Consider the following 23,290-nt stretch of genomic DNA (forward strand, 5'->3'; position numbering starts at 1 on the left):
ATTTTAGTAAGATAGCATACCTGATTCTGATGAAGTTAAAGGACGCCCTCCAAATCTTATTTCTGGTTGGCGAAGTTTAGTCATGTTCAGCAGTTGTGTGACTTGTGGCACATCTGTATTTAGCTGACAGGTTCGAGGAATAGTATCTGTGGGGTCATCAGCTGTGAATGGAAGACCAAATATATCTGGAATTAAAGACAAAGGCTTCACTTTTTTATAACTAACATGGTCAGAAATGCAGTATGATTAAATTATTTGTTACTTGGGCTATAAAGGCCAGTTTATATGATCAGATATTTATAACCCATTGTAGTCACTGAAAACCTCGTGCAGTTATTGATTTTTCAAAGAATGTTCTTGTTAATTGTAAAACAACACTGTCAAGTTGATTAGGTCCCAAATGTTAACTACAGTTAAACTTACTAGATTGTGCAAATAACTGGGATACCCATGGTGAATAAATGAATTCTGTGGCTTAGTAAGTAAACAAAGCTGCTGTCACAAAGTGTTCTTCGTTCATTATTTTGACAAACGTTTAGTTTCAGTTATGCTACTTCATTTTTCTGATTTTCTGACACGTTGTGCATCAGAATACTGTACTGAGCGCTGGTACATTTACTAAAGTAGCAAATATTGAATTCTTAGTCAACACTGCAAAACTCTAGTATTAAACTTTGCTGAGGTAGGGACAAACAGTAGTTTTTATTAATTTATTTTAACAAAAAAAAAAAAAGGTGTGTGAGCAGATTAGCAAGGTGCAACTGTTCCCTGAAACCATTTAGATTTAGTAGGGAATGTTTGTTCTACAGATGCTAATGGCCAAATTTTCCACCTTAATTAACTGGGTCTGTTTTTGAGCTCCCAGTTAGTAGTTTCCACTATTAAGGACATAGAGATGTTGAAATATCTAACTAAGCCACCTTCTACACCAGTGGTTCTCAACCAGGGGTATGCATGCCTCTGGGGAAACACACAGGTCTTCCAGGGGGTATGTCAACACCTTTAGATATTTGCCTAGTTTTACAACAGGCTACATAAAAAGTACTAGCGAAGTCAGTACAAACTAAAATTTCATACAGACGACTTGTTTCTACTGCTCTATATACACATTGAAATATAATCCAATTGATTTATTTTATAATTATATGGCAAAAAATGAGAAAGTCAGCAATTGTTCAGTAATAGTGCGCTGTGATATACAATGGTGTCCCTTGCGTCTGTTTGTCAGAGGGTGGAGATGGATGGCAGGAGAGAGATCATTACCTGTTAGGTTCACTCCCTCTGGGGCACCTGGCATTGGCCATTGCCGGTAGACAGGATACTGGGCTGGATGGACCTTTGGTCTGACCCAGTGTGGCCGTTCTTATGACACTTTTGTTATTTTTATGTCTGATTTTGTAAGCAAGTAGTTTTAAAGTGAGGTGAAACTTGGAGTACACAAGACAAATCAGACTCCTGAAAGGGGTACAGTCATCTGGAAGGGTTGAGAGCCACTGTTCTACACCTACTACATCTTCTGTGTAGTCTCATGATGTAGCTCTGTATAGAGAGCACTGCAGTAGTTACATTTGGAAAATGCTGGTTAAAAAATGGGAGTCCGTGTTTCAAACTCTACCTCTTTCTTTTATAAAAACAAATATTTTCTTTTTACTTTAATGCTTCAGTTTGGATGAAGAAATTGTAGACCCCCCACAATAGCAACTTTTAAAAAACATAGTTGTTAGTTTGTTATCCAGACACATTACAAGCTCATAACTTTTGTTTGAGCTAGAGCATATCTTTCAGAAAGGCATCTAGCAATGCTGGGAGAAGACAGTGATGCAGTCCTGGGATGACCAGCAGTGATGACAGAATTTCAGGATAACAGCAGGTACTTTCCAATACAGCTGCATGGAGTTCACCTCAAAGCTGCAGCAGCAGCACACTAACATGAAAACTCCTCTCTGTGTGGAGAAGCATGTGGCCATTGCCAACTGGAAGCTCACCACTTTCAGTTGCCACCAGTCAGTAGCTAACCAATTTGCTATTGGTATATTGACTGTCAGGGCTGTTGTCCAGGAGGTGTGTGATGTTCTAAAGAAGGTGCTGATGGTGGGGATCATAGAGCTTGGGAATGCACAAGAGACTGATGGATTTGCAGGGTTGGGGTACCCAAACTGTATTGGGGCCTCTGCTGGGACCCATATGCCTATGCTTTTTGCTCTCCACAGGCTTCACATATCATAAACAGAAAAGGGTATTTCTCCACGTTGCTCTAAGGCCTGGTTGATCACCAAAACAGGCTGACCAACAATGTGGGGTGGTCTGAAAAGGTCCATGATGCTCAGATCTTTTGAAACTCACACCCATTTTCTTTAATGAAAAAGGGAATTTTTGCTTATAGGACCACTATGGACATTAATGGTGTTCTGATTCCCACTCCCATTCTGAGAGACCGAGTTTACACTTTGATTCCCTGGCTTATGTAGTCTTTTACTGGACATCTGGACAGGATGAAGGACTTGTTCAACTAAATAAATAAATGGAGCTATCCTATATCCTAGAACTGGAAGGGACCTTGAAAGGTCATTAAGTCCAGTCCCCTGCCTCCACTAGCAGGACCAAGTACTGATTTTGCCCCAGATTCCCTAAATGGCCCCCTCAAGGACTGAACTCACAACCCTGGGTTTAGCAGGCCAATGTGCAAACCACTGAGCTATCCCTCCCCCCCACATTCTGCAGCTGCTACAAGATGAGTAGCTGCAGAATGACAGCAGAGTGTGCATTTGGAAGGTTGAAAAGAAGACGGCTTTTTCTCATGAGGAGGCTGAAAGCTGCCAAGCAATATATACCTCAAATGATAACTGCCTGCTGTATTTTGCACAACATCTGTGAAAGCAAGGGAGAGAGCCTCACCAATGGGCAGGAGCCAGACATCCAGAAACTTCCTATTTCAGTCCTAAAAAGTAGATTGCATTGTTCCAAAATCGTTCCACAAAGATGGTGTTATATTTACTGCCCATTTGTAAAAATTTCCCAACAAGCACCTTTACTTTTTCTAATATGTTACCCCTTATGCATGGGAGGATCCCCCATAAATATCTGCAAAACCACTTCATTTATTTCTTCAAATACCTCTGCAAAACTCTCCCCTCGTATGATGCTTAAAAAAAACATAAAAACTTGACAAATGGTTAGGTTAGCTGTGGCCATAGCTTATGCTGCTCACAGTGGTCTCATCGTTACCTTGATCTCGCTTGTCTGTTTTTTGTATCCACCTATTGTCTCATCTCATACTTAGATTGTAAACCCTTCGAGGCCTCTACTGATTTACAATAATAAATAACCAATATCTCAAGGTGGTTAAATGGGAAAAGTGCCACTACTCAAATGAGTTGTATATATTATCTAACTAGGTTAGTATGGAAACTGGAGAGAAGGCCTAACACAAAGATCATGTGCACATCATGTTGCCAATGTAGATAAATCTTCCCCCCTTGCACCTAAATTATCTCACATGGAAAATAATCTTCCAAGAACTAATATTAAACAACGAGCTTGGAAACCAGAGTCCAACCACTGAACACTTATACATGCGAGGGCCCAGATCCTCAACATTTATTAATCTTTATACCTCCATTGCCTTCAGTGGAGCTAAGCTGATTGATACCATCTAAATATTTGGGCCTAGTTGTCTAAGAAGAGCAAGGTAACTTTGATCAGACATGAATGTTATTTGAAAGTTAATAAATAAATAAGTAATACATCTATAATTTTGGAATGTGGTATGGTATTTTAATGCAACTAAATTTTGGGCATTTTCCTAATTGTAAAATGTGTCTAGATAAGGAAAATTCATAACTGTACAGAAAATATTAATGCCCACCAACTGTACAATAATCGCAGAATGTGATAATCCCACTCATTAAAAATGCAATACACTACAGTGAATGCAGTTTATTAGAACTGTCTCCTCACTAAATTAAGCACATTACAGTAGGAATTTTGCAACTCGTTTAGGCCATTTTTGTATACTTTTAAAAACTGTGGAAAATGGAAGGGAGAAACCAGGTGCACTGTTAATTTGAAACTAAATGAAGACAAGTACCTCTAGTGCAATTTCTGCCAACTGAGTATATAATGGATTCTCTCCCTGGTTCATGGTTAATTCTGATACGGGCAATTTGATCTATGCTTTCCAAAACAAAAATGTGAAGTAGCTTCATGACCTCACATTTCTCCCCGATTGGTTGTTTTGTTGAATTAGAAGATAATTTCACCACTCTCCACACCTCATACACCACCAATACCAGTTAGTTATCTTCTAGGCACTTGCTGTCTAATCTAATAATAAACAAAGAGAAATTTATCATAAGGCAGCTAAACAGGGGTTCTACCATCTGAAAAAAGTCAGCAGCGAACCAGCTGAGCGGCGAACAGCAGAGGCTAACAGCGGGAGTTTGCCTGGGAGCTGTCCGAGAGGAGGTACGCTAAGTGCTGCATTAGGGGGGCTGTGTTGGTGAGTATCTGAGTGTCTGCTGCTGGGACAGTTGGTCAGTTTGACCGTGTGCTTGATTGCTTGCTTGTTTGTTTGAAAAGTGTGAGGTCCCAGATGACTGGAAAAAGGCTAATGTAGTGCCCATCTTTAAAAAAGGGAAGAAGGAGGATCCGGGGAACTACAGGCCAGTCAGCCTCACCTCAGTCCCTGGAAAAATTATGGAGCAGGTCCTCAAGGAATCAATTATGAAACATTTAGAGGAGAGGAAAGTGATCAGGAACAGTCAGCATGGATTCACAAAGGGGAAGTCGTGCCTAACTAACCTAATTGCCTTCTATGATGAGATAACTGGCTCTGTGGATGAGGGGAAAGCAGTGGATGTGTTATTTCTTGACTTTAGCAAAGCTTTTGATACTGTCTCCCACAGTATTCTTGCCACCAAGTTAAAGAAGTATGGGCTGGATGAATGGACTGTAAGGTGGATAGAAAGCTGGCTAGATCGTCGGGCTCAACGGGTAGTGATCAATGGCTCCATGTCTAGTTGGCAGCCGGTTTCAAGTGGAGTGCCCCAAGGGTCGGTCCTGGGGCCAGTTTTGTTTAATATCTTTATTAATGATCTGGAGGATGGTGTGGACTGCACTCTCAGCAAGTTTGCAGATGACACTAAACTAGGAGGCGTGGTAGATACACTAGAGGGTAGGGATCGGATACAGAGGGACCTAGACAAATTAGAGGATTGGGCAGAAAAAAACCTGATGAGGTTCAACAAGGACAAGTGCAGAGTCCTGCACTTAGGACGGAAGAATCCCATGCACTGCTACAGACTAGGGACCGAATGGCTAGGTAGCAGTTCTGCTGAAAAGGACCTAGGGGTCACAGTGGACGAGAAGCTGGATATGAGTCAACAGTGTGCTCTTGTTGCCAAGAAGGCTAACGGCATTTTGGGCTGTATAAGTAGGGGCACTGCCAGCAGATCGAGGAACGTGATCGTTCCCCTTTATTCGACATTGGTGAGGCCTCATCTGGAATACTGTGTCCAGTTTTGGGCCCCACACTACAAGAAGGATGTGGAAAAATTGGAAAGAGTCCAGCGGAGGGCAACAAAAATGATTAGGGGTCTGGAGCACATGACTTATGAGGAGAGGCTGAGAGAACTGGGATTGTTTAGTCTCCAGAAGAGAAGAATGAGGGGGGGATTTGATAGCAGCTTTCAACTACCTGAAGGGGGGTTCCAAAGAGGATGGAGCTCGGCTGTTCTCAGTGGTGGCAGATGACAGAACAAGGAGCAATGGTCTCAAGTTGCGGTGGGGGAGGTCCAGGTTGGATATCAGGAAAAACTATTTCACTAGGAGGGTGGTGAAACACTGGAATGCGTTACCTAGGGAGGTGGTGGAGTCTCCTTCCTTGGAGGTTTTTAAGGCCCGGCTTGACAAAGCCCTGGCTGGGATGATTTAGCTGGGAATTGGTCCTGCTTTGAGCAGGGGGTTGGACTAGATGACCTCTTGAGGTCCCTTCCAACTCTGATATTCTATGATTCTATGATTCTAAGGCAGCTTTGATTCTGTACATACACAATCCCCCTTTATGTCAATCAAAATTGAAAACCATTGCCAATTGTTTTTTTTTTTTCAGATGGTAGAACCCCTGTTTAGCGGTCACTCTCATGAAAGCTACTCAACAAAAATTTAAATATGACAGACATACTTTCAGAGAGATACATAAAAATCAGCTAACTAACAGATAGTGAAATGGATGGCTATACACACATCACTGCTCAGTAACAACCATTACCCTGTCAGAACAAAACACTTACAAATTCAAAGAATCTGGATAGAATGGCACAAACAGAGTGTCTTTTTGACAATAATTCACATGGATTGGAAGTTGTTGCAGTCAGTCTGGTAAAGCACAACGGTACAGTTATTTAAATCACTGACACATCTGCACTGACTATATAGTTCCAAAATGAATATAATTACAATACATTCGCTAAACACGTGATCTCTTCCATCTCTTGGACAGTGTGAATACTTCCACGCACTTAACTTCACTATCAAGTTTTAGTTGCTACTGCTCACATTGAAGACACTGCATTACTCTGCTCTTGTCTAAAGTTGGGATTTTTAGAAGCACCTAAACAGATTAGGTGCCAAACTCCTCCTGAAAGTCACTAGGAGTCAGGTACTTAACTCACAGAATGCTTTTGAAAATCCCACCCTAAATCTCTATGACCATTTCTTCCTGTTCCCTGTGCCCTGCCAAGTCATTTACTTAGCCTCTTCCTTGAAATCCCTCTCCTAATGTTCTCTGTAGATCTTCTCCCTTTCTGCGTGGAACACTTTTCTAGTACAGTAATCAAGTACTTTCTCTCCATATTCCTCCTGAAAATACACTTCTTACGTGAAGTTCTTCAACGTTAATTCCCAAAGAAACTTATGATACATAACTCTATATAATAAATCCCTAATATCTACTGGTATCTATATTGATTTGGAACTGGTCATCTTGTTATCTGGGGTACCATGTATCCAATTTATACTGTAATCCTATGGCAGGGACCCTATTTTCTTCTAGGTTTAGTGCAAGCCCGAGTAGAATGGTGGTACCTAATACATAATTTATAGGGGGTGTTCTGTGGTGGGCTGTGGACAGACTAATGGAAAAGGGATTTTTTTGGTGTGGGGATAGAAAGAGAAGATACCGCAACAGTCCATAGATGCCAGTGCAACAAGGCCCATGCCCTAGCCTGCATAAGAGGCTACATTGGCCTTGCGCAGCCCCTAAATAGGGGAGGTGCAAGTTGCCTCCCATCCATAGTGCTGGGTGTGGTGAAGGGATGAATCGGTCTCACCAGGCAAATGACAGTCTAGTGGTTAGCGTGCTAGCCTGGGACTGTAGAGACCTGGGGTCACTGTCTTGCTCCACTACGGATTTTCTGAGTGACCTTCAGAAAGTAATTCAGCCTCTGTTCCTCACCTGTAAGATGCAAAGAATAAGACTTCCTTAACTAACAAGGATGTTTTGAAGACAAACCCAATAAAGACTGTGGGGCACTCAGATAATATGGCAACAGGGACCACGTAAGTATCTCTGATCATTCAGTATAATTTCCCTTTTTTGCAGTCTTTGTGAAAAGAGTAGATTCCACATTGGGCCACTTTCAGTTCTTTTTAGATTCTTTGCCATGAGAAGATGGCATTCAAATTGCAATTAGAATTTTAATAATCTAGGACTGAGCTACATTAAAACCTTTCTGTTTAATGCACCTTAAGATCATCAGGAAGTAGGAGAGTGACTTGCAGTCTCCCAGCTAACATTTCCTTGAATTGTTTAAAGAAGAAAGCCTTCATCAGCTGTTAAATCTCCAAGCTAGGGGAACTGCTGGAGTACAGCTAATTTACATGTTTTTCATCCTCACCAGAAGCCACCTTGGGGAATGACATCTCCCTTTTTTCAGCAGAAGCAGTCACTGATAATTAAGCAAGAAGCTATCTTCTAAACTACGTGATAAAATACCTCCACATAGAGTTTTTCCAGAAAAGTATTAAAAAGGTGTTCTAAACGAAAGAGCAGCAAAGATTCCTGTGGCACCTAACAGACGTATTGAAGCATGAGCTTTCGTGGGTGAATACCCACTTCGTCGGATGCATGCAACGAAAGAGGAGAGCTTTCCCACAGGACAGTATTAATGAAGCTGGCACTCTATAAAATGTACATAGCTAAATTTACCTGATGTCATCTATTGTCCAAGAAGACTAGATGTGTATGACCTAAACACACTTCAGTTTTCATGAAATCACATAATTTCTCAAATGATTAATTCAAAGATTGTGGTCAAGAAGCTTTTGTTTTTACAATATGAACAGTAATGACAGACATAGCATAATATAATCTGTAACACACCATCTTCCTCAGCTGTATCTTGAGGCTTTGATTTCAAAGTGAAGATCTTTCTCAGTTTACAGTTAGCTGAGATGATAATTCCATCCAAAGACTGGAAAACAGCTCCTTTGAATATTTCACTGGTGAATGCTACCAAGTCAATGCACAAATTGCACCACTAGAACAGAGAAGCAAAACATTTTTAGTGCAATCCTTACATAAACTATTGCAGTGTAGTAAAAATTATAGAACCACAGTAATTTAGGGCTGGCAGGGACCTTGAGAGATTATCTTGTCCAAACCCTGTGCTGAGGTGCTATACTATACCTAAACTATAACTTGCAGGTGTTTGTCTAATCTATTCTTAAAAACCTCAAACGACAGGCATTCCACAACCTCCCTTAGAAACCTATTCCAGTGCTTAACTGTCCTTACAGTTAGAAAGCTTTTTTTTAATATCTTAAATCTCCCTTGCTGCAGATTAAGCCCATCACTAATTGTCCTACCTTCAGTGGACATAGAGAACAAGTGATCATGATCCTCTTAACAACAATCTTTAACATATTTGAAGACTGTCTAGCTCTCTGGTAACTAAACTTGCAGTATGGGATTGGACTCACTGACAGTTTTTCTTTATGCATAATATTTCACTATTTTAAAAATAATCTGTTACCACTGCAGTAGTTACACATGCAACAGTCATTTATATATACAAACTAGTAATTGCATATATAAAATTGGTGACTGCATGCTCAAATGAGCATAATTATCCAGGGTATCCTCACAAAAGATGTTTTTGCAGACACAACTGGAGAAGCAAATTATGAGAAAAATTTGTTAATTGCAAGTGTTTCGATACAAAGTTTGGCTACTTTCAATACTTTAAAGGTTGCTTAATTTCACTGTAGCTTTTTAACTACTTTTATAGACTGTGCTTAAAAACTTTTTGGTAACTTCTTATATCAACTGTCCCCTCACATCCTCCAAAACAATGGTACACGGTGACTAGTGCTCTGTCTGTATTAGGAAACTGTACTATATTTAAACAATTTTTTAAACTATTTAGTTAGCTAACATAGTGACACCCATGACTTTAACAAGAACAAGTTACGTTCAGCATCATGTCAGGTAGTTATGACACAATACTGAATTTGTCCTGTTCTTGTCTACATTCTGCAAAGTCAAGGTCAGAATTAGGTTACCTAACTCGATGGTTAAAACCAGTGTTAAATAGTGTTTAAATACAATGCAATTTCTTAGTACAGACAAGACCTTGGTGATTATTTTTCCTCTAAGTAAAAAAATACAGCCAAAAACTGTATTATATTATGGCACTAGTCTTTCTTATATTACTCCAATAGCTCCTGCACTTTTGTCAGTTTCAATTTTATTCAAAGAGAACTTAACATCTGTGCATAAAGTTGATTTTTGTATAATATAGACATATAAGTAGTTGAACATATATCATGTTGAATATAATAAAAATCAGTATTTCCCCACAAAAATAGAATTTAAAAGGTCCAATATATATAAAAAACCCGGTATCTACATGCCAAATGTAAAACATATTGGGGGGAAAAATTGAGTGCACAAATTAAATTTAATCCCAGGCAGCTTTAAAAGAAAACTGCATCCATTATTTTTCTGCTCCTAAATCTGAAAGTTCAAAAGGTAAGAAATATGTATTATGAATAAACTGTGCAAGTTAATAAAAACACAATTTTTAATTATAATTGACATTTCTAAGTCTAGTACTGGAGCAGTCACCTTGCTGAAGAACTGCAGTCATTTGTAAAAATGGCAGGACAGGAAGCCTATGTATGAGAATGTAAGCCACATTCCGTCTGGTTTCAACATAAAAGAAGAAGTTTGTGGAACTAGCACTGAATTACACATGACAAAAATACAATGCCTACTGGATAGAGCTGTGCAGGGTACAGGACTGGGACTTGGGAGACCTGGCTTCTAGTCCCAGCTCTGCCCCTGGCCAACTGGCTTGACTTTGGGCAAGTCACTTCACTGTGTCTTAGTTTGCCCATCCGTAAAATGGCGATCAATGATACTTACTCCTTTGCAATGTGTTTTGAGATCTACAGATGAAAATTACTATAGAAGAGCTAGGTGTGATTAAGGGACTAAAAGTTCAATACAAATATTGGGGTTTACATTTGAACACAGTAGATATTAGTATTAATCATCAGCATCTATATAAATTTTTTAAAAAGGTCATGCAACCTTGGCTGTGGAAAAAAGCAACCTTTTATTACTAAAAACAAACACGCCCCTCTTTAAACATCTGCCACAATTAAAAGGCAGCTAACCATCAGATTTTTTAAAAAATGGTTAAGTACTCACAATGCTCACAGAGTTTAGACCTATTCTTTAACAAACAATGGCTGTTCAGGGGTTAAGGTTATTAAAACATTTTGTCATTGTATTTGATCAGACTATTGAGTCAGATCTCTGATGAAAGATTTATTATCTGAATGAAACCCTGTAATTGAAGTTCATATTCTGATTGAATTTAATTTACTGTACATTAATGCATACTTTAGTCTTGACACATTAGTGTTAGCCTGACACCAAGACCAACTAATTGAAATTGTATTGAAGAAAAATAATTTATTTCAATGGATCTTGAATTAATGACTACTTCAGTGGTATGGCCTGGTGCATATTAATTTTTTTAAAACAGCTCTTGCCAAAAAACTAAGGGAAGTTAGAAGTGCAAATTAACATAACTGCCTTCAACTAAATGATAATAAAATAACCCCTTAATAATTTTAGAGTTCTCTATGAAATATTTTTGCTTATGACTAGTCTTATATCCTGTGGCTACCTGTGTAGAATTCTATGTAAAAACAAATGACATTTCAAAGTGGGTGCTAATGCTTACTCAGAGTTCCACTGAAGGTGATAAAGTTAACTTCAGGCGAGGGTGAGTGAGAAAAGGAGGGCTGCCAATGAAACAGAATCAGAAAGGATAACAATATGTTTCAGCCATGTTGAGGAGATGGAGCTTGTGAGAGATCAATAGGTCATGAATGGTAGTGAGTTTGGAAACAGAGCAGGAATTCCAAATGTATCGGAAGGGAAGGACAGCAGGTGGGAGGGCAACAGACAGCAACAAGGTTAGAGAAAACAGAGCCTAAAGGACAAGAAGGGAGTCAAGGGTGGTAAGGAGATGGGGAGGTTGTGGGTTTATATGCAGAGAAGGTCATGAATAGGACCAATAGCCAGTAGCTAGGAGAAGACAGAGAGAGTGGATGAAGAGATCTGTGAGTAGAGAAAAAGCACAAAAAAAGAAATGGATTGTGGGAGACTAGGAAGAGGCAGAGTTTTTACACTAGATCTAGGGCACCAATTATAACAGATCCACAGACTCCTCAGATTTTGATTATCACTCAGCTCTTCATAGTGGTAAGGGAGACAGAACTCAGATTCTTCTCCTCCTGATACCATCCAGTAGAGAACAGTTCTACATATACATACAAATATCTACACAAACGCAGGCACATGCACCAGATATTGCATATCTCCTGTTCGGTTAGACAAAGCTCTCTTTCAAGTGTCTTGAGTCAACAGGATTTTATCAGGTCTGTAAAGCTCTATATATGAAGACTTCTGATACAAACAGAAATATTCTGTTCAACGATACTTTAAGTAACATATCCAAGATACCTACTATTTTGCGTTTGATCGTAAAAAGAGGAAGTTTTGCATGCAGAGGGGTTACTGATAACTCCTTATGGACCGTTGATAAATACAATCTTCTTTTAATGTTTCCTAAATCAGTTACCCTGTAAAGAGAAAGTCGGGGTGGGGGGAGGAGAGGAAGAAATGGATCTTAGTCAATTCAATAACCTCTATCTTTGGGCAACCACAGAAAACTATTATTCATATGCAAAACCTTTATATCAGGGATAGCAAATGGGGAATTTAAGAATTACCTTTTTTACAAGATAAGTAATGGGATTTCTTTCTCAAATTCAAACTTAGTGGCTACAAGCCCGCATATATAAAATCACTTTACATGCTAATTTTATTTCAGAGCTCTACACTCTTCGCTGGATTTCCACAGCCCTTCAGCCTATGAAAGAATTCAATTTGTGTGAACTCAGAAGCCACTAGCCTCTAATAATCATGCTTATTTTGGTCCCTTAAGCTTGTGTTATCTTGGGACACACTGTCACCTACTAAATAGAAAAACATTATGGGCTTTCTTTTCCTAAAAATGCACCTGTCATTTTATATAGGCTCTTTGTTGGCTTAAAGATAGCACAAAACAGTGTCTGTCAGTTTCACTTCTTGAGCACATATCTCTAAACCTGAATTATAATACATAAGTTTATTGCTCACTATTCAGGTCACCTCCTAGTGACACCAAGGAGACTGAATTTGAACATCTGTAATAGATTTAAACCACAGCCATGATCACAAAGATTAGGTTTGCTTAAAATTGATAAAGAGGCTCATTTTTATGTTCTGCTTCCTTCAGGTCTCAGGGGTAACAGAACAGGCTTAATATCTCCCTACCTGTCCCACACGGTTATACTGAGAACGGATGTTACCTTAAAGGCTATATTTTATACCTGGAAATCAAGATTCATTCATTTGCTATTTTAAAACAACTTTGTGTATTTCTACCAGACTGATAATTTTCATGAAATGTACAGCCCCCCCTAAGAAGATGACAATTCATATTCACAGTCAACTTTCAATCAATGTTTAGAGTTTCGATTTTTTTTCTTTTTAAACCTACTTAGTAAATGTGAAATCTAAATGCAGTGTTACAGTTTCAAATGGCAAGAAACTGTCCCTCACATACGTCAGGTCTTTCCCTTCTGTTCTGCAAAATTTAGGCTTTGATTTTACAAAAAAGAAGACAGTTTGTAGCTCTTTGTTAGTTGTGAAGACAACCTTCCCAAGGTAAACTAAAACTTATCAGCTCCCTCAGAACTGCGAGAGCCTTGAGCCATCTGAACCTCAGCCTGTACTTCAGACATTGGGAGGGGAATAAGATAAATCATCTGTATAGTGACCCTGAACATAATGTTAGGAATGCTGGGCAAATTTTGAAAAATTTCCCTAGTGTAGAAGATAGAACTGCCTTGTCTCATCAGGTCAGGCCATCTCTCGGGTTCAGTAAAGAGAAGGCCTAATAGTGTGATGGCAAACCCCTGTCTCTCGCCATGCACTGATGATAGTAGTTATAATAGTGCTACTGGGGTTGATATGGATACTGAAGTCTCACTGCAACATTGAGAAGATTCCCACTAAAGAAATATCTAAAAGGTGTGACATCCTTGTCCCATCAGACTTGTCCAATCAAAACAAGTTTCCAATGATTCATATATAGATAATTATTTTTCTCTTAATAGAGTTATGGTCTAAGAACATGAGAACAGCTATACTAGGCCAGACCAATGGTCCATCTACCCCAGTATCCTGTCTTTCTACAGTGGCAAATGCCAGATGCTTCAGAGGGAATGAACAAAACAGATGGATCATCGAGTGATCCATCTCCTGTCGTCCTCTCCCAGCTTCCGGCAAAGAGAGGCTAGGAACACTCAGAATATGGTGTTGCATCCCTGACCATCCTGGCTAATAGCCACTGATGGACCTATCCTCCATGAACTTATCTAGTTCTTATTTGAACCTTCTTATAGTTTTGGCCTTCACAGCATCCCCTGGCAACAAGTTCCACAGTTCGACAGTGTGTTGCGTGAAGAAGGACTTCCTTATGTTTGTTTTAAACCCGCTGCATATTAATTTCATTGGGTGACCTCTAGCTCTTGTATTATATGAAGGAGTAAATAACACTCCTTTATTCACTTTCTCCGCACCAGTCAAAATTTTATAGACCTCTGTCATATCCCCTCTTAGTCATCTCTTTCCCAAGCTGAAAAGTCCCAGTGTTTTTAATCTCTCCTGATATGGAAGCTGTTCCATACACCTAATCATATTTGTTGACCTTCTCTCTTCCTAGAACAGTTTTGTTCTGTTCCTAGAATAGTTTTGTAACCTCACCAGAAGCTTTGAAAACCCCTAATCGTAAGTTTTTAGTTTGAAAAAACTCAGTTCACATCCTTTCTTTCACTTTGTTCTGTGCTTTCAACCGTAAGTTTTACATAACATGTTTACACATTAAAATTACTTGACTTTCACCCACTTTGGGCAATTTAAAATTTCAACCAAAATGGATTCAACACAACACTTCTCCTAACTATGTGAACCTCAGAGGGTTCTGCTGGTGGCTGCAGACAGAAGTGGGTATGTGAAGGAATGGCTTCAGAGCACCCATTAGCTACTTTCCTTGTTTCCTAGTATTAGTGGCAGCTTACTACAAGAATGATGGAATTTTTGGCCAATTTCCACAACTTCTGTTGTTCCTCTGCTTTTCCCTTGAGCACCCTCTGCTTTTTCTCCAGCCTTCTATCCCAAGCACCCACCAGGAAACCAAACAGAGGGGAAGCAACAGTTCAACAGCTGCTCCCTCTGCAGCAGCCCTCAGGGACCCCAACCATGGCAGAGAAAGGAGCTACACTTATGGGCTGGGGAAGGAGAATTCACACCCTTGCTGTTCTTGTTTGGCTGGAGGTACTTCTATGTAAGCATAGCTTCCATAAGATCAGGTTGCTGGTGTCTAAAATTGAGCAACTAATATGAGAGGCCACTAGTTGTAATGTCCACATTACTTAAACCAGTGGTCCCCAAACTGTGGGGAGGCACGCGGCGGGGCTTGGGCCAGCCCCCATAGTGGGCAGGAGGGAGCATCACCAAGGTCTGGACCCAGCTCTGGTCTGTCCTCAGCCCAGCTCTGGCCCCAGCTGCAGCTCCACTCCGCCCCCTGCTACATCCCCAGCCCAGCTCTGCCCTCATTACCTCTCCACCCCCAGGCCAGCAGTGCCTCTAGCCCCAGCTCCTCCCACAGCTCTGCCTTCAGCCTAAGCTCCTCTGCTGAGGAAACTGTCCAGTAATGGGGGCAGGAGGCTGCGCGGAGGGGGAGGAGAGCACAGACAGATTCCATTATTGGTAAGGGGGGGGGGGTGCAACAGGAAAAGCTTGGGCACCACTGACTTAAACAGAGCCCAATCTTACTCCCATTGAAGTTAACGGCCCAATTCCCAATGGAGAGTACTGCTCCCTATGAAGCCAATGGCAAAACACTGTGAGTCAGACTGGATCAAAGTGAGAGCCTATGAGTAAGTTACGCATACCTTTCCAAACGAGTGGCAATAAAAACATAATAGTACCCCACATCTTTAAAGATTTGTTTGCAACATATGTTTAAAAGTAATCATTTATCCTGCTTTATTCATATTTGTTTTTTTAGTCTTTTCCCCTCTGAAATATATTAGTTACTGTAGCAATAAAGAAGCCGGTGGGTTGCATTGGCGGGTGTAACTCAGTGATAACCAAATGTGCAGTGCAAGCACAGTCATTCGGATAATGGCCACCATTTTACACCATCCGCCGTAAAATGCTGGAGTTAAATGTGATGGTTTCCATGACCATATTTGTGGTATAAACAGTAACACACTGAGATGTGATTATAATTACACCAGAAGAAATATTTGTTCTTTCTTGAAATAAATTGTAAATCTGCACATACATATTTATATTCTGTTCAGGGACTACACTTGAACAGTCAGAGGTAGACTTGGAGAAACAGGCATTGCTTAATATGCTGTAAAAGTAATTTATTTTGGGAAACAAACTGGATTGTTATTTAAGATTTAGTATAGCTTTTTATACTTTCATTACAGTACTTCTTGCAGGCTATAACTAAACCGAGAGGTCTGAACAGTTAACACATCCATCAAGAAGCTCTTATTTGGGACAATGCAGATACTGAGAGATTAGAATTTAGGAATCTTATTTGCAAAATGACTTGTATGGTACGTGCTGTGAAACAGCCTTTATTTTTGCTATCAAAAACATAACCTATGTTTAACCTATGAAGACAAGAAACATCTGCATTACTCTCCTTGTACTCAGAGACATATGAAAAAAGCCATATAAGAGTTAATGTGTTTTTATTGTGTCTGTGCTTGAGTATTCATATTTAAGAGTCAGACATGCGATAGAAAAGTAATGAGACCACGTTGAGAAAAAATGAGGTAGTCAACAAGAAAATCAACCTCATTTATAATAATATTCCTGTGATCAGCAGGTGCATAACTCTCCCAGCTATGGTCATTAACGACATTCATTTCACACTTAACATCTACATTTGCAAACCATTTGAAAGTAAAATTATTTTTCAATTCAATTTTCAATTCTATTTTATATCTTCAATTTTGATGGACTATTTTCCTCACAATGGCAACTATAGTGAGAATGTGAGTAAATGGTAGCAGCTACCCACGAGTATAGACAAACTCATCTACTCAGATTACCTATTCACTTTGCTACTGTATAGACAATAATTTACAACCATTTGTTAATGTTCACTTCAAGGCTTAAAATGAACTTGGAAAAAATATTGATGTTAGGCTGCTGAAGGGATGCTTCATTTATTAGACTTACTTGTTCTAAATATGAAGCTGTTTCCGCTCTTTTTAAATGACTCAACCTGGAAACTTAATAGGTATCAAAGCAAAATCTTCTTCCACTAATGTGAAAAAGGAACTCCCATATAATTCACTGTTCATTTAAAACTTTGAAACTTTTGTTCTGTACTCCGATAGAGAGCCAGCTAGTAAAACTTGACAATTATTGGTATGAGGATACAAATGTTTAGTTTTAATATTTTAACAGCACTTAACCCATAGATGAGCTTTTCATCATCCATAGATCACAACGTGCTTTATAAAAAGGTAGGTTAGTAGCATCACCCTCATTTTACAGAAGCCAAGGAATAGAAAGGTGAAGTGACCTGCTAAAGTCACAGACACAACTCTCTCATTCAGCAATAGTTTATATTTACTTAGTGCCTTATTTTATGCACTGTATATAACCTGATATCCCAACAAGCTGCATAATAAATTATTTAACTGGCTGTTTGAAGACCTAAAATCCAAAGCATTTAGTTCTGTCCCTATCACAGATTTAATTGTGTTGACAATCCATCAGAATTCTACAAACTAAAATACTCAAGATAGCTGATACGTGACAGATCTAGTGAACTCCAGTTACGAATAGGGACCTTGTTCTTTACATCATGAGAGCTCCCCTCCATGGATATCATACGTATTCTTGAGGGAATAAAAAAAAATTAGTATCCATAAAAAGACAACAGCATTGGTGCAAAGTCTCAGAAAGAATCAAGTCCCACAAAGCGGAGTGTCTAGAAGGAGTTGACACATGGAAGCCCTTTGAGAATATGAGCAACTATGAAATCAAAAGGAATGGGCATTCATGAACCCTCCCTATAAACCTTTTTAATCCATGACATCAATTTAAGGTAGGACCTGAAAGCATGACCCTGATACAGTTACTAAACAGGAGTAATTTTCTGTAAGGGTGTTGTTCTCACTACTCTCACAACTTTGTATATTGTAAAGCCTTTTGATAAATAACTCCAAATACTTATTTAATTCCTTTTACTCGCTGGTTTCCTTTTTTGTGCCCCACCTTTACTGCCTCGAGAACAGAGCCACCTGGTTACCTGAAGGCAAATTCTACTACCTGTGCTGAACCATCGATACTATGTAAGTTTAGAGTAAGGGTTATTTATGCAGGATGAGAGTGGGGGAAGAGAGTGTACTTGCTTACGTGCAATAATTCTTCACTGAATGTATGAGTTGTAATTGAATCACATTTTGAGAACATGCTGATAGCACGAACCAAGGCTGTAACTCTCCAAGCTATACTGTTTGGAAAATGTATGGGGACTTTGAACAGCTGGTCTCAGGAAGAGACTATGGCAGGAGGATTATGGAAGGCATAAAGACATACGAGAGGGACTGGGTGTATTACTGAGGGCTTGGGGAGGCTGCCAGAGGCAAAGGAACCAAGTGGAGAATGGGGAGTGGGGCTGGACAGATTAAAAAGCGATAAATGGTGGCCCTGTGAAACTATCAGGACAGCTTTACTGCACATACTCTGACAGTTTTCATAATCACTGAATTTGGAGAGGAAGAGGTCTATTAATTCATTAAAATTAATTACTACATTAAATCTGAGACAATCTCAGAAATCTGTCAAATGTAAACAAGTCACAGAAAATGTTTCTGTTAAAACAGGTTTAGTGGTCAAATGATTAATATTTTTAAAACCTAAAGATAATATAGTTCGGACAGCTATACCGTTCTGACAGCATTTTACTAGCTTATCTCCCATTTGAATAATAAGCAAGCAGATTTTAGAGAGATCTAATCTAACTTTCTGAAGGAACATGACTATGTAGTTTCATTTTCTGCAACTGGAAGCATATATTTTTAATACTGTAACAATATGTTCTGTTAGTCCTCTGCTTTGTATTTTTTAAGTAAAACAAATATCCCCCAAAGTCCTTCAGCATGTTTTAAACATATAAATAATCAGGCGCTCAAATACTCCTGTGATGGTAGCCATATGAATACCCATACAAACAATGGATCTTTGGCAAAACATAATGGAGAACACACATTTGATTTTGGTTTGGCAGATACTAACCACTGGTATAGGCCTTGAGATCATAAGATTATGGTTGATGCTACAAACCTATTAATATAAAATGAAAATACTGTGAATAGATCAACAGTAAGGTGGGTTTGGTGTTTCTGGGAAAACTAACTCCATCACCTTCAGATTCATCTCTCTCATTTCAGTTTATTAAATGTGAGTTTGAAAAGGATTTGTGCTCAGCTCAATGCCTCCTTTCTTGGGTTGCAAATATTTCCAAATTCAATTTTATGGCATAGTGATTTGCATTTTTGAAGCCTGGCTATCTGTGTCAGATAATCTAGGAAAATAGAATTCCACAAAATAGCTTTTAATTTGTTCAGTACAGACAAGATTCAGTAATGAGTATAAATGTATGCAATGTTCAGCACGTGCATCTCTTCCAAAACTATTTATGATTCTAATTAATTTTGTTGGTTCTTCTCTTTTGTTTATTGGCTGCTATCTCTTCCATTTTGTTCTCCTCTCTGTAAAATTATCTTTTCACAAGACAATCTGTCCCTTCAAGTTGAAAGACAAAGAAAAGGTTAAATTCACACTTGTGATATAATACTTCTATAAGTATGGTGATATTTCTCCCACATAAGTTGTGTTTCAGTTCTAATTGCTGAGCTATTGTCTATTATGAATTGCTAACAAACTCGTCCTTTAAACAGTCATACTACTTTTTTTTTTACTAACACTGCATCTTCAAGTTTCATTTTCAGCACATTAATTTTAAAAAACAGCATTCAATCGTCCTTCCATGTTACATTAAATTGAACCACCAACGAAGGTTATATAATAAATAATATTTTTTCCCTTGGAGAGTCCATGTTAAAAGATAATTTCTTTTGTGGTATTATCAGAACATAATCTGACAAAGGGATATTATGAGTCATACCAAGCAAACTAAAGAAGTCCATTATAAAGAATTACCTCTATAGCTCATTGAAATGAACAGCATAAATCTTATCAAAGGGGAAGCAAAACATTTTATATTTCAACTCAAAGAGCTTTGGGATAGACTTCATCAAAGATGAAATTCTCTTGGTTACAAGGTAAAGATCTCTAGGGTAGTTTTGTGACTATTAGATAGGAATATGACAACACACAGATATCATGGCCTTGATCCTTGGGTTGGGCTGAGCTGTGCCTGGCAGAAGACCTGGGGTGGTGGGGGAGGAAGGGAGGCTGGAAAAATGGCTGCTTACTACCTTTATCACCCCATAAAGTCTACTCTATTTTAGGCTTGCTTTAAATGGCCCCAAGTGGGTGTTGTGCTAGCTGCGAACTGCCAGAGTGCAGTGCACTCTGGCCAACACACCCCAACTATAATCTGTAAGAGCATCCACAGAGGATCAGTAACCTGGAGGGGGAAGCACCTTCCTCCAAAGCCCCTTATTCCAAAGCTGACATGGAGCTTAACTGAGCAGTGACCACACAGGATGTTAGTGCACTGTAGATTCACACACTGCCTTGCCATACACTAACTCGGTGTATAGACAAGCGCTCAGGCTTGGTCTGGAAGCAGTGGTGATTTGGCATAAACAGAAACAAGTATGTGAAACAAGTTTGGGTCATTGCTTTTTTGTGCGTCATTCTACCCAACTGGACTGTACGTGAATGGTAATGTTCATGATGTCAGGGTGAAAGTAAGGCGGTACGGGTTGGTACAGCGTACCGGTAAAGAGTGGCCGCCGGTACCGGCCCATACTGCTGACTTTAAAGTGCTGCCTAAGCAATGCTTTAAAGAACCCTGCTTAAAGCGCTGCTCCTTTTGCATCCCCCCGTCGGCAGCCCTGCTGGGTCCCTACTGGCAGGGCCGCCTATGTGGGGGGGAGGAGGGGGTGTGTAAAAGGAGCAGGGACGTTAAAGCACTGCCATGGCAAAAGGACCCTGCTTAAAGCACTGCACGGCAGCACTTTAATGTCCCTGCCCCTTTTGCCCCCCCGGGTTGCCGACGGGGGGGGGGAAAGGAACAGCTACCCTGGGGCCAGCGATTTAAAAGGGCCTGGGGTGATGCAGGTGGGCTGGCTGGGGGATGCTGACCCCCCCCCAACCCCACCCCTTCCACCCGAGCTCCCGCCCCTTCTGGTAAAGAAGGTAAAAGAGAAATTTTACTTTCACCCCTGCATAATATATACATTTTTCAGAAACCCTTAAGGACCCAAAGAGAATGTCCCCAAAGAAGCATATTTGAGGCACTGAGAGGACTTTGGAGCAGAAAGATTGGGAACATATATTTTCTCCCCCAATCTACTTACATCTGATTAGGATTATGGGCCATCATAAGCGAGAGTTTGATATTTAGATTTTTTTTAAAAGGACACTTTATAGAGACAGCAAGGTCTAGCAATAAGCACTAAGATGTCATTAACTTCATAATCAAGGTACATTTGCACTTTACTTTAAGGATTACTGGTACTTTTAGTAAATGATGATTGTTAGTCTAGACTCTAAAGCCTAAGTGGGGTTAACTAGCACCTTATAAATAAAATAAATTAATGGAGATATCCTATCTCCTAGAACTGGAAGGGACTTGAAAGGTCATCAAGTCCAGCCCCCTGCCTTCACTAGGAGGACCAAGTACTGATTTTGCCCCAGATCCCTAAATGGCCCCTACAAGGATTGAACTCACAACCCTGGATTTCACAGGCCAATGCTCAAACCACTGAGCTATCCTTGAATATATTTAATATGTTGTATTGGGAGCTACAGACATTTCAAGGCAGGATGTGGCAGTGGAAACATATAATAAGAATTCTTGTTCATTCCTTCATTGAAAAGAGTTCATAACTGTATGTCGATTGCATTCTTCTGTTTCCTTTATTGTTCAGCAAAATTATTCAAATTAAGGTTTTGGTACTGTTGATACTGGAATATTGTTCATATATGTATTTTTTATTGAACAAAAGGAACAAAGAAATAGGAGAAGTTTTGGGCATGTAAATATTTGTCAGGGCTTTTAAAATATGTTTTCAATATGTGAACAAGGCAATGATCACACATATTTTGGGAGTACTTGAAAACTCAGGATACATAAAGTGCTTCACAATTATGTATCTAAACAACCAAGGACCTCACTTATTACTTCTAGCCTTATCTATATGGGTATATAAGTCACATTTTGCATTTAATAGTTTTCGGCATGATGGCACTCAGTAGCAAAGATTACTGTGAGACCAAATGAGAAACAACTGAGTGGGCCAGGGGCATGGACCGCTATTTAAGCATTCAATTACAATTTTCACCCATTGCAAAATATGATTACTTGTCTAATTACATGTCAAAATTAAATTTATTCATTTCCAAATTATAATTTGCTATGTTTTCTTAAAAAGCCCTTTTTGGAATGCTTTTTCCTCCTCCTACATACCAAACTAATGAGAAACAGATATGATCGTAATTTTTCGCAAATTGTTTTGGAACTAAAACAACATATACATATGAGAACAAACAGAAACAAAGGGCATTTTAACCTTGCCAATAGGGTAGACAAACTGCAAACATCCTTTCCTAGGATCTCTACCTTATGTACGATTGTGGCAGCCAGGAAGCGTTACTTTACCGTTCACACTCTGTCCCCTTCACTGTCCAGCATCCCCAACTCCAACTTCTTCATGACACTCCCATTCAAAACATGCTCCTGGCAAATCTGTCTATCTTTGTTGATGACGATACAGACACCAACAGCTGTAACAGTCTATCTGAGCTCCAGCACTAATGAATACAAATTATGTTTTCTAAGAGACTGCCAGTATCACGGACACATCAGATCAGGCAGCATTCTCAGATAGGGTCACATGGGAGCAGAACATAAGAATGGCCATACTGGGTCAGACCAATGGTCCATCTAGCCCAGTATCCTGTCTTACAACAGTGGCCAATGCCAGATATTTCCAAGAGAATGAACAGAACAGGGCACCAGGGTGGATTTGATTTAAATCACTAGTCAGGAAGACTATTTCTCTTTCTCACTACACATTTGTGTAATGGAAAGTCCATTGACATTTCCATTCAACTCCCAGAGCAAATGGTCACAAACCCTCAACACTTTGCTGACCTTTTCCCCTCATCTGCAAGTGAACCAAGCCCCATTCCTTCATGACAGAGTTACTCCACAGTCCCTATAGGAAAGGCAGCGGTGACAATTTCTAGTTCAGGGATCTAGCTATTTCCCCACCAGTCACTGGAAGGGTTCTTTTCTATATCCCCTATGCTATTCTGTATAGGTTCTTATACCATGCTCATCACCGTAGTATCTGAGTACTCGGTCACATGTACCCATTTTCCTCAGGACAGCTAGCTGAAATTTCAGAAGCAGCATCTCCTATCATG

General features: G+C 39.6%; 1 protein-coding gene across 12 annotated transcripts in view; it reads right to left on the minus strand.

Annotated features, from left to right (window-relative positions):
* CFAP20DC (CFAP20 domain containing) overlaps positions 1-23,290 on the minus strand; it is a 176,084-nt gene that overhangs the window by 115,624 nt on the left and 37,170 nt on the right. For 10 of the 12 annotated variants that reach the window (XM_054033921.1, XM_054033920.1, XM_054033922.1 and 7 more), the window contains 3 exons: positions 12,045-12,159; positions 8,381-8,537; positions 21-185 (listed from right to left, as the gene is read on the minus strand). In XM_054033921.1, the coding sequence (XP_053889896.1) occupies positions 21-185; positions 8,381-8,537; positions 12,045-12,159 (437 nt within the window). The remainder of the gene's footprint in view (positions 1-20; positions 186-8,380; positions 8,538-12,044; positions 12,160-23,290) is intronic. The other 2 variants (XM_054033919.1, XM_054033917.1) reach the window with 1 other exon arrangement.

Source organism: Malaclemys terrapin, chromosome 7 (assembly GCF_027887155.1).
Source record: "Malaclemys terrapin pileata isolate rMalTer1 chromosome 7, rMalTer1.hap1, whole genome shotgun sequence".
In the NCBI taxonomy this organism is placed as follows: domain Eukaryota; kingdom Metazoa; phylum Chordata; order Testudines; family Emydidae; genus Malaclemys; species Malaclemys terrapin.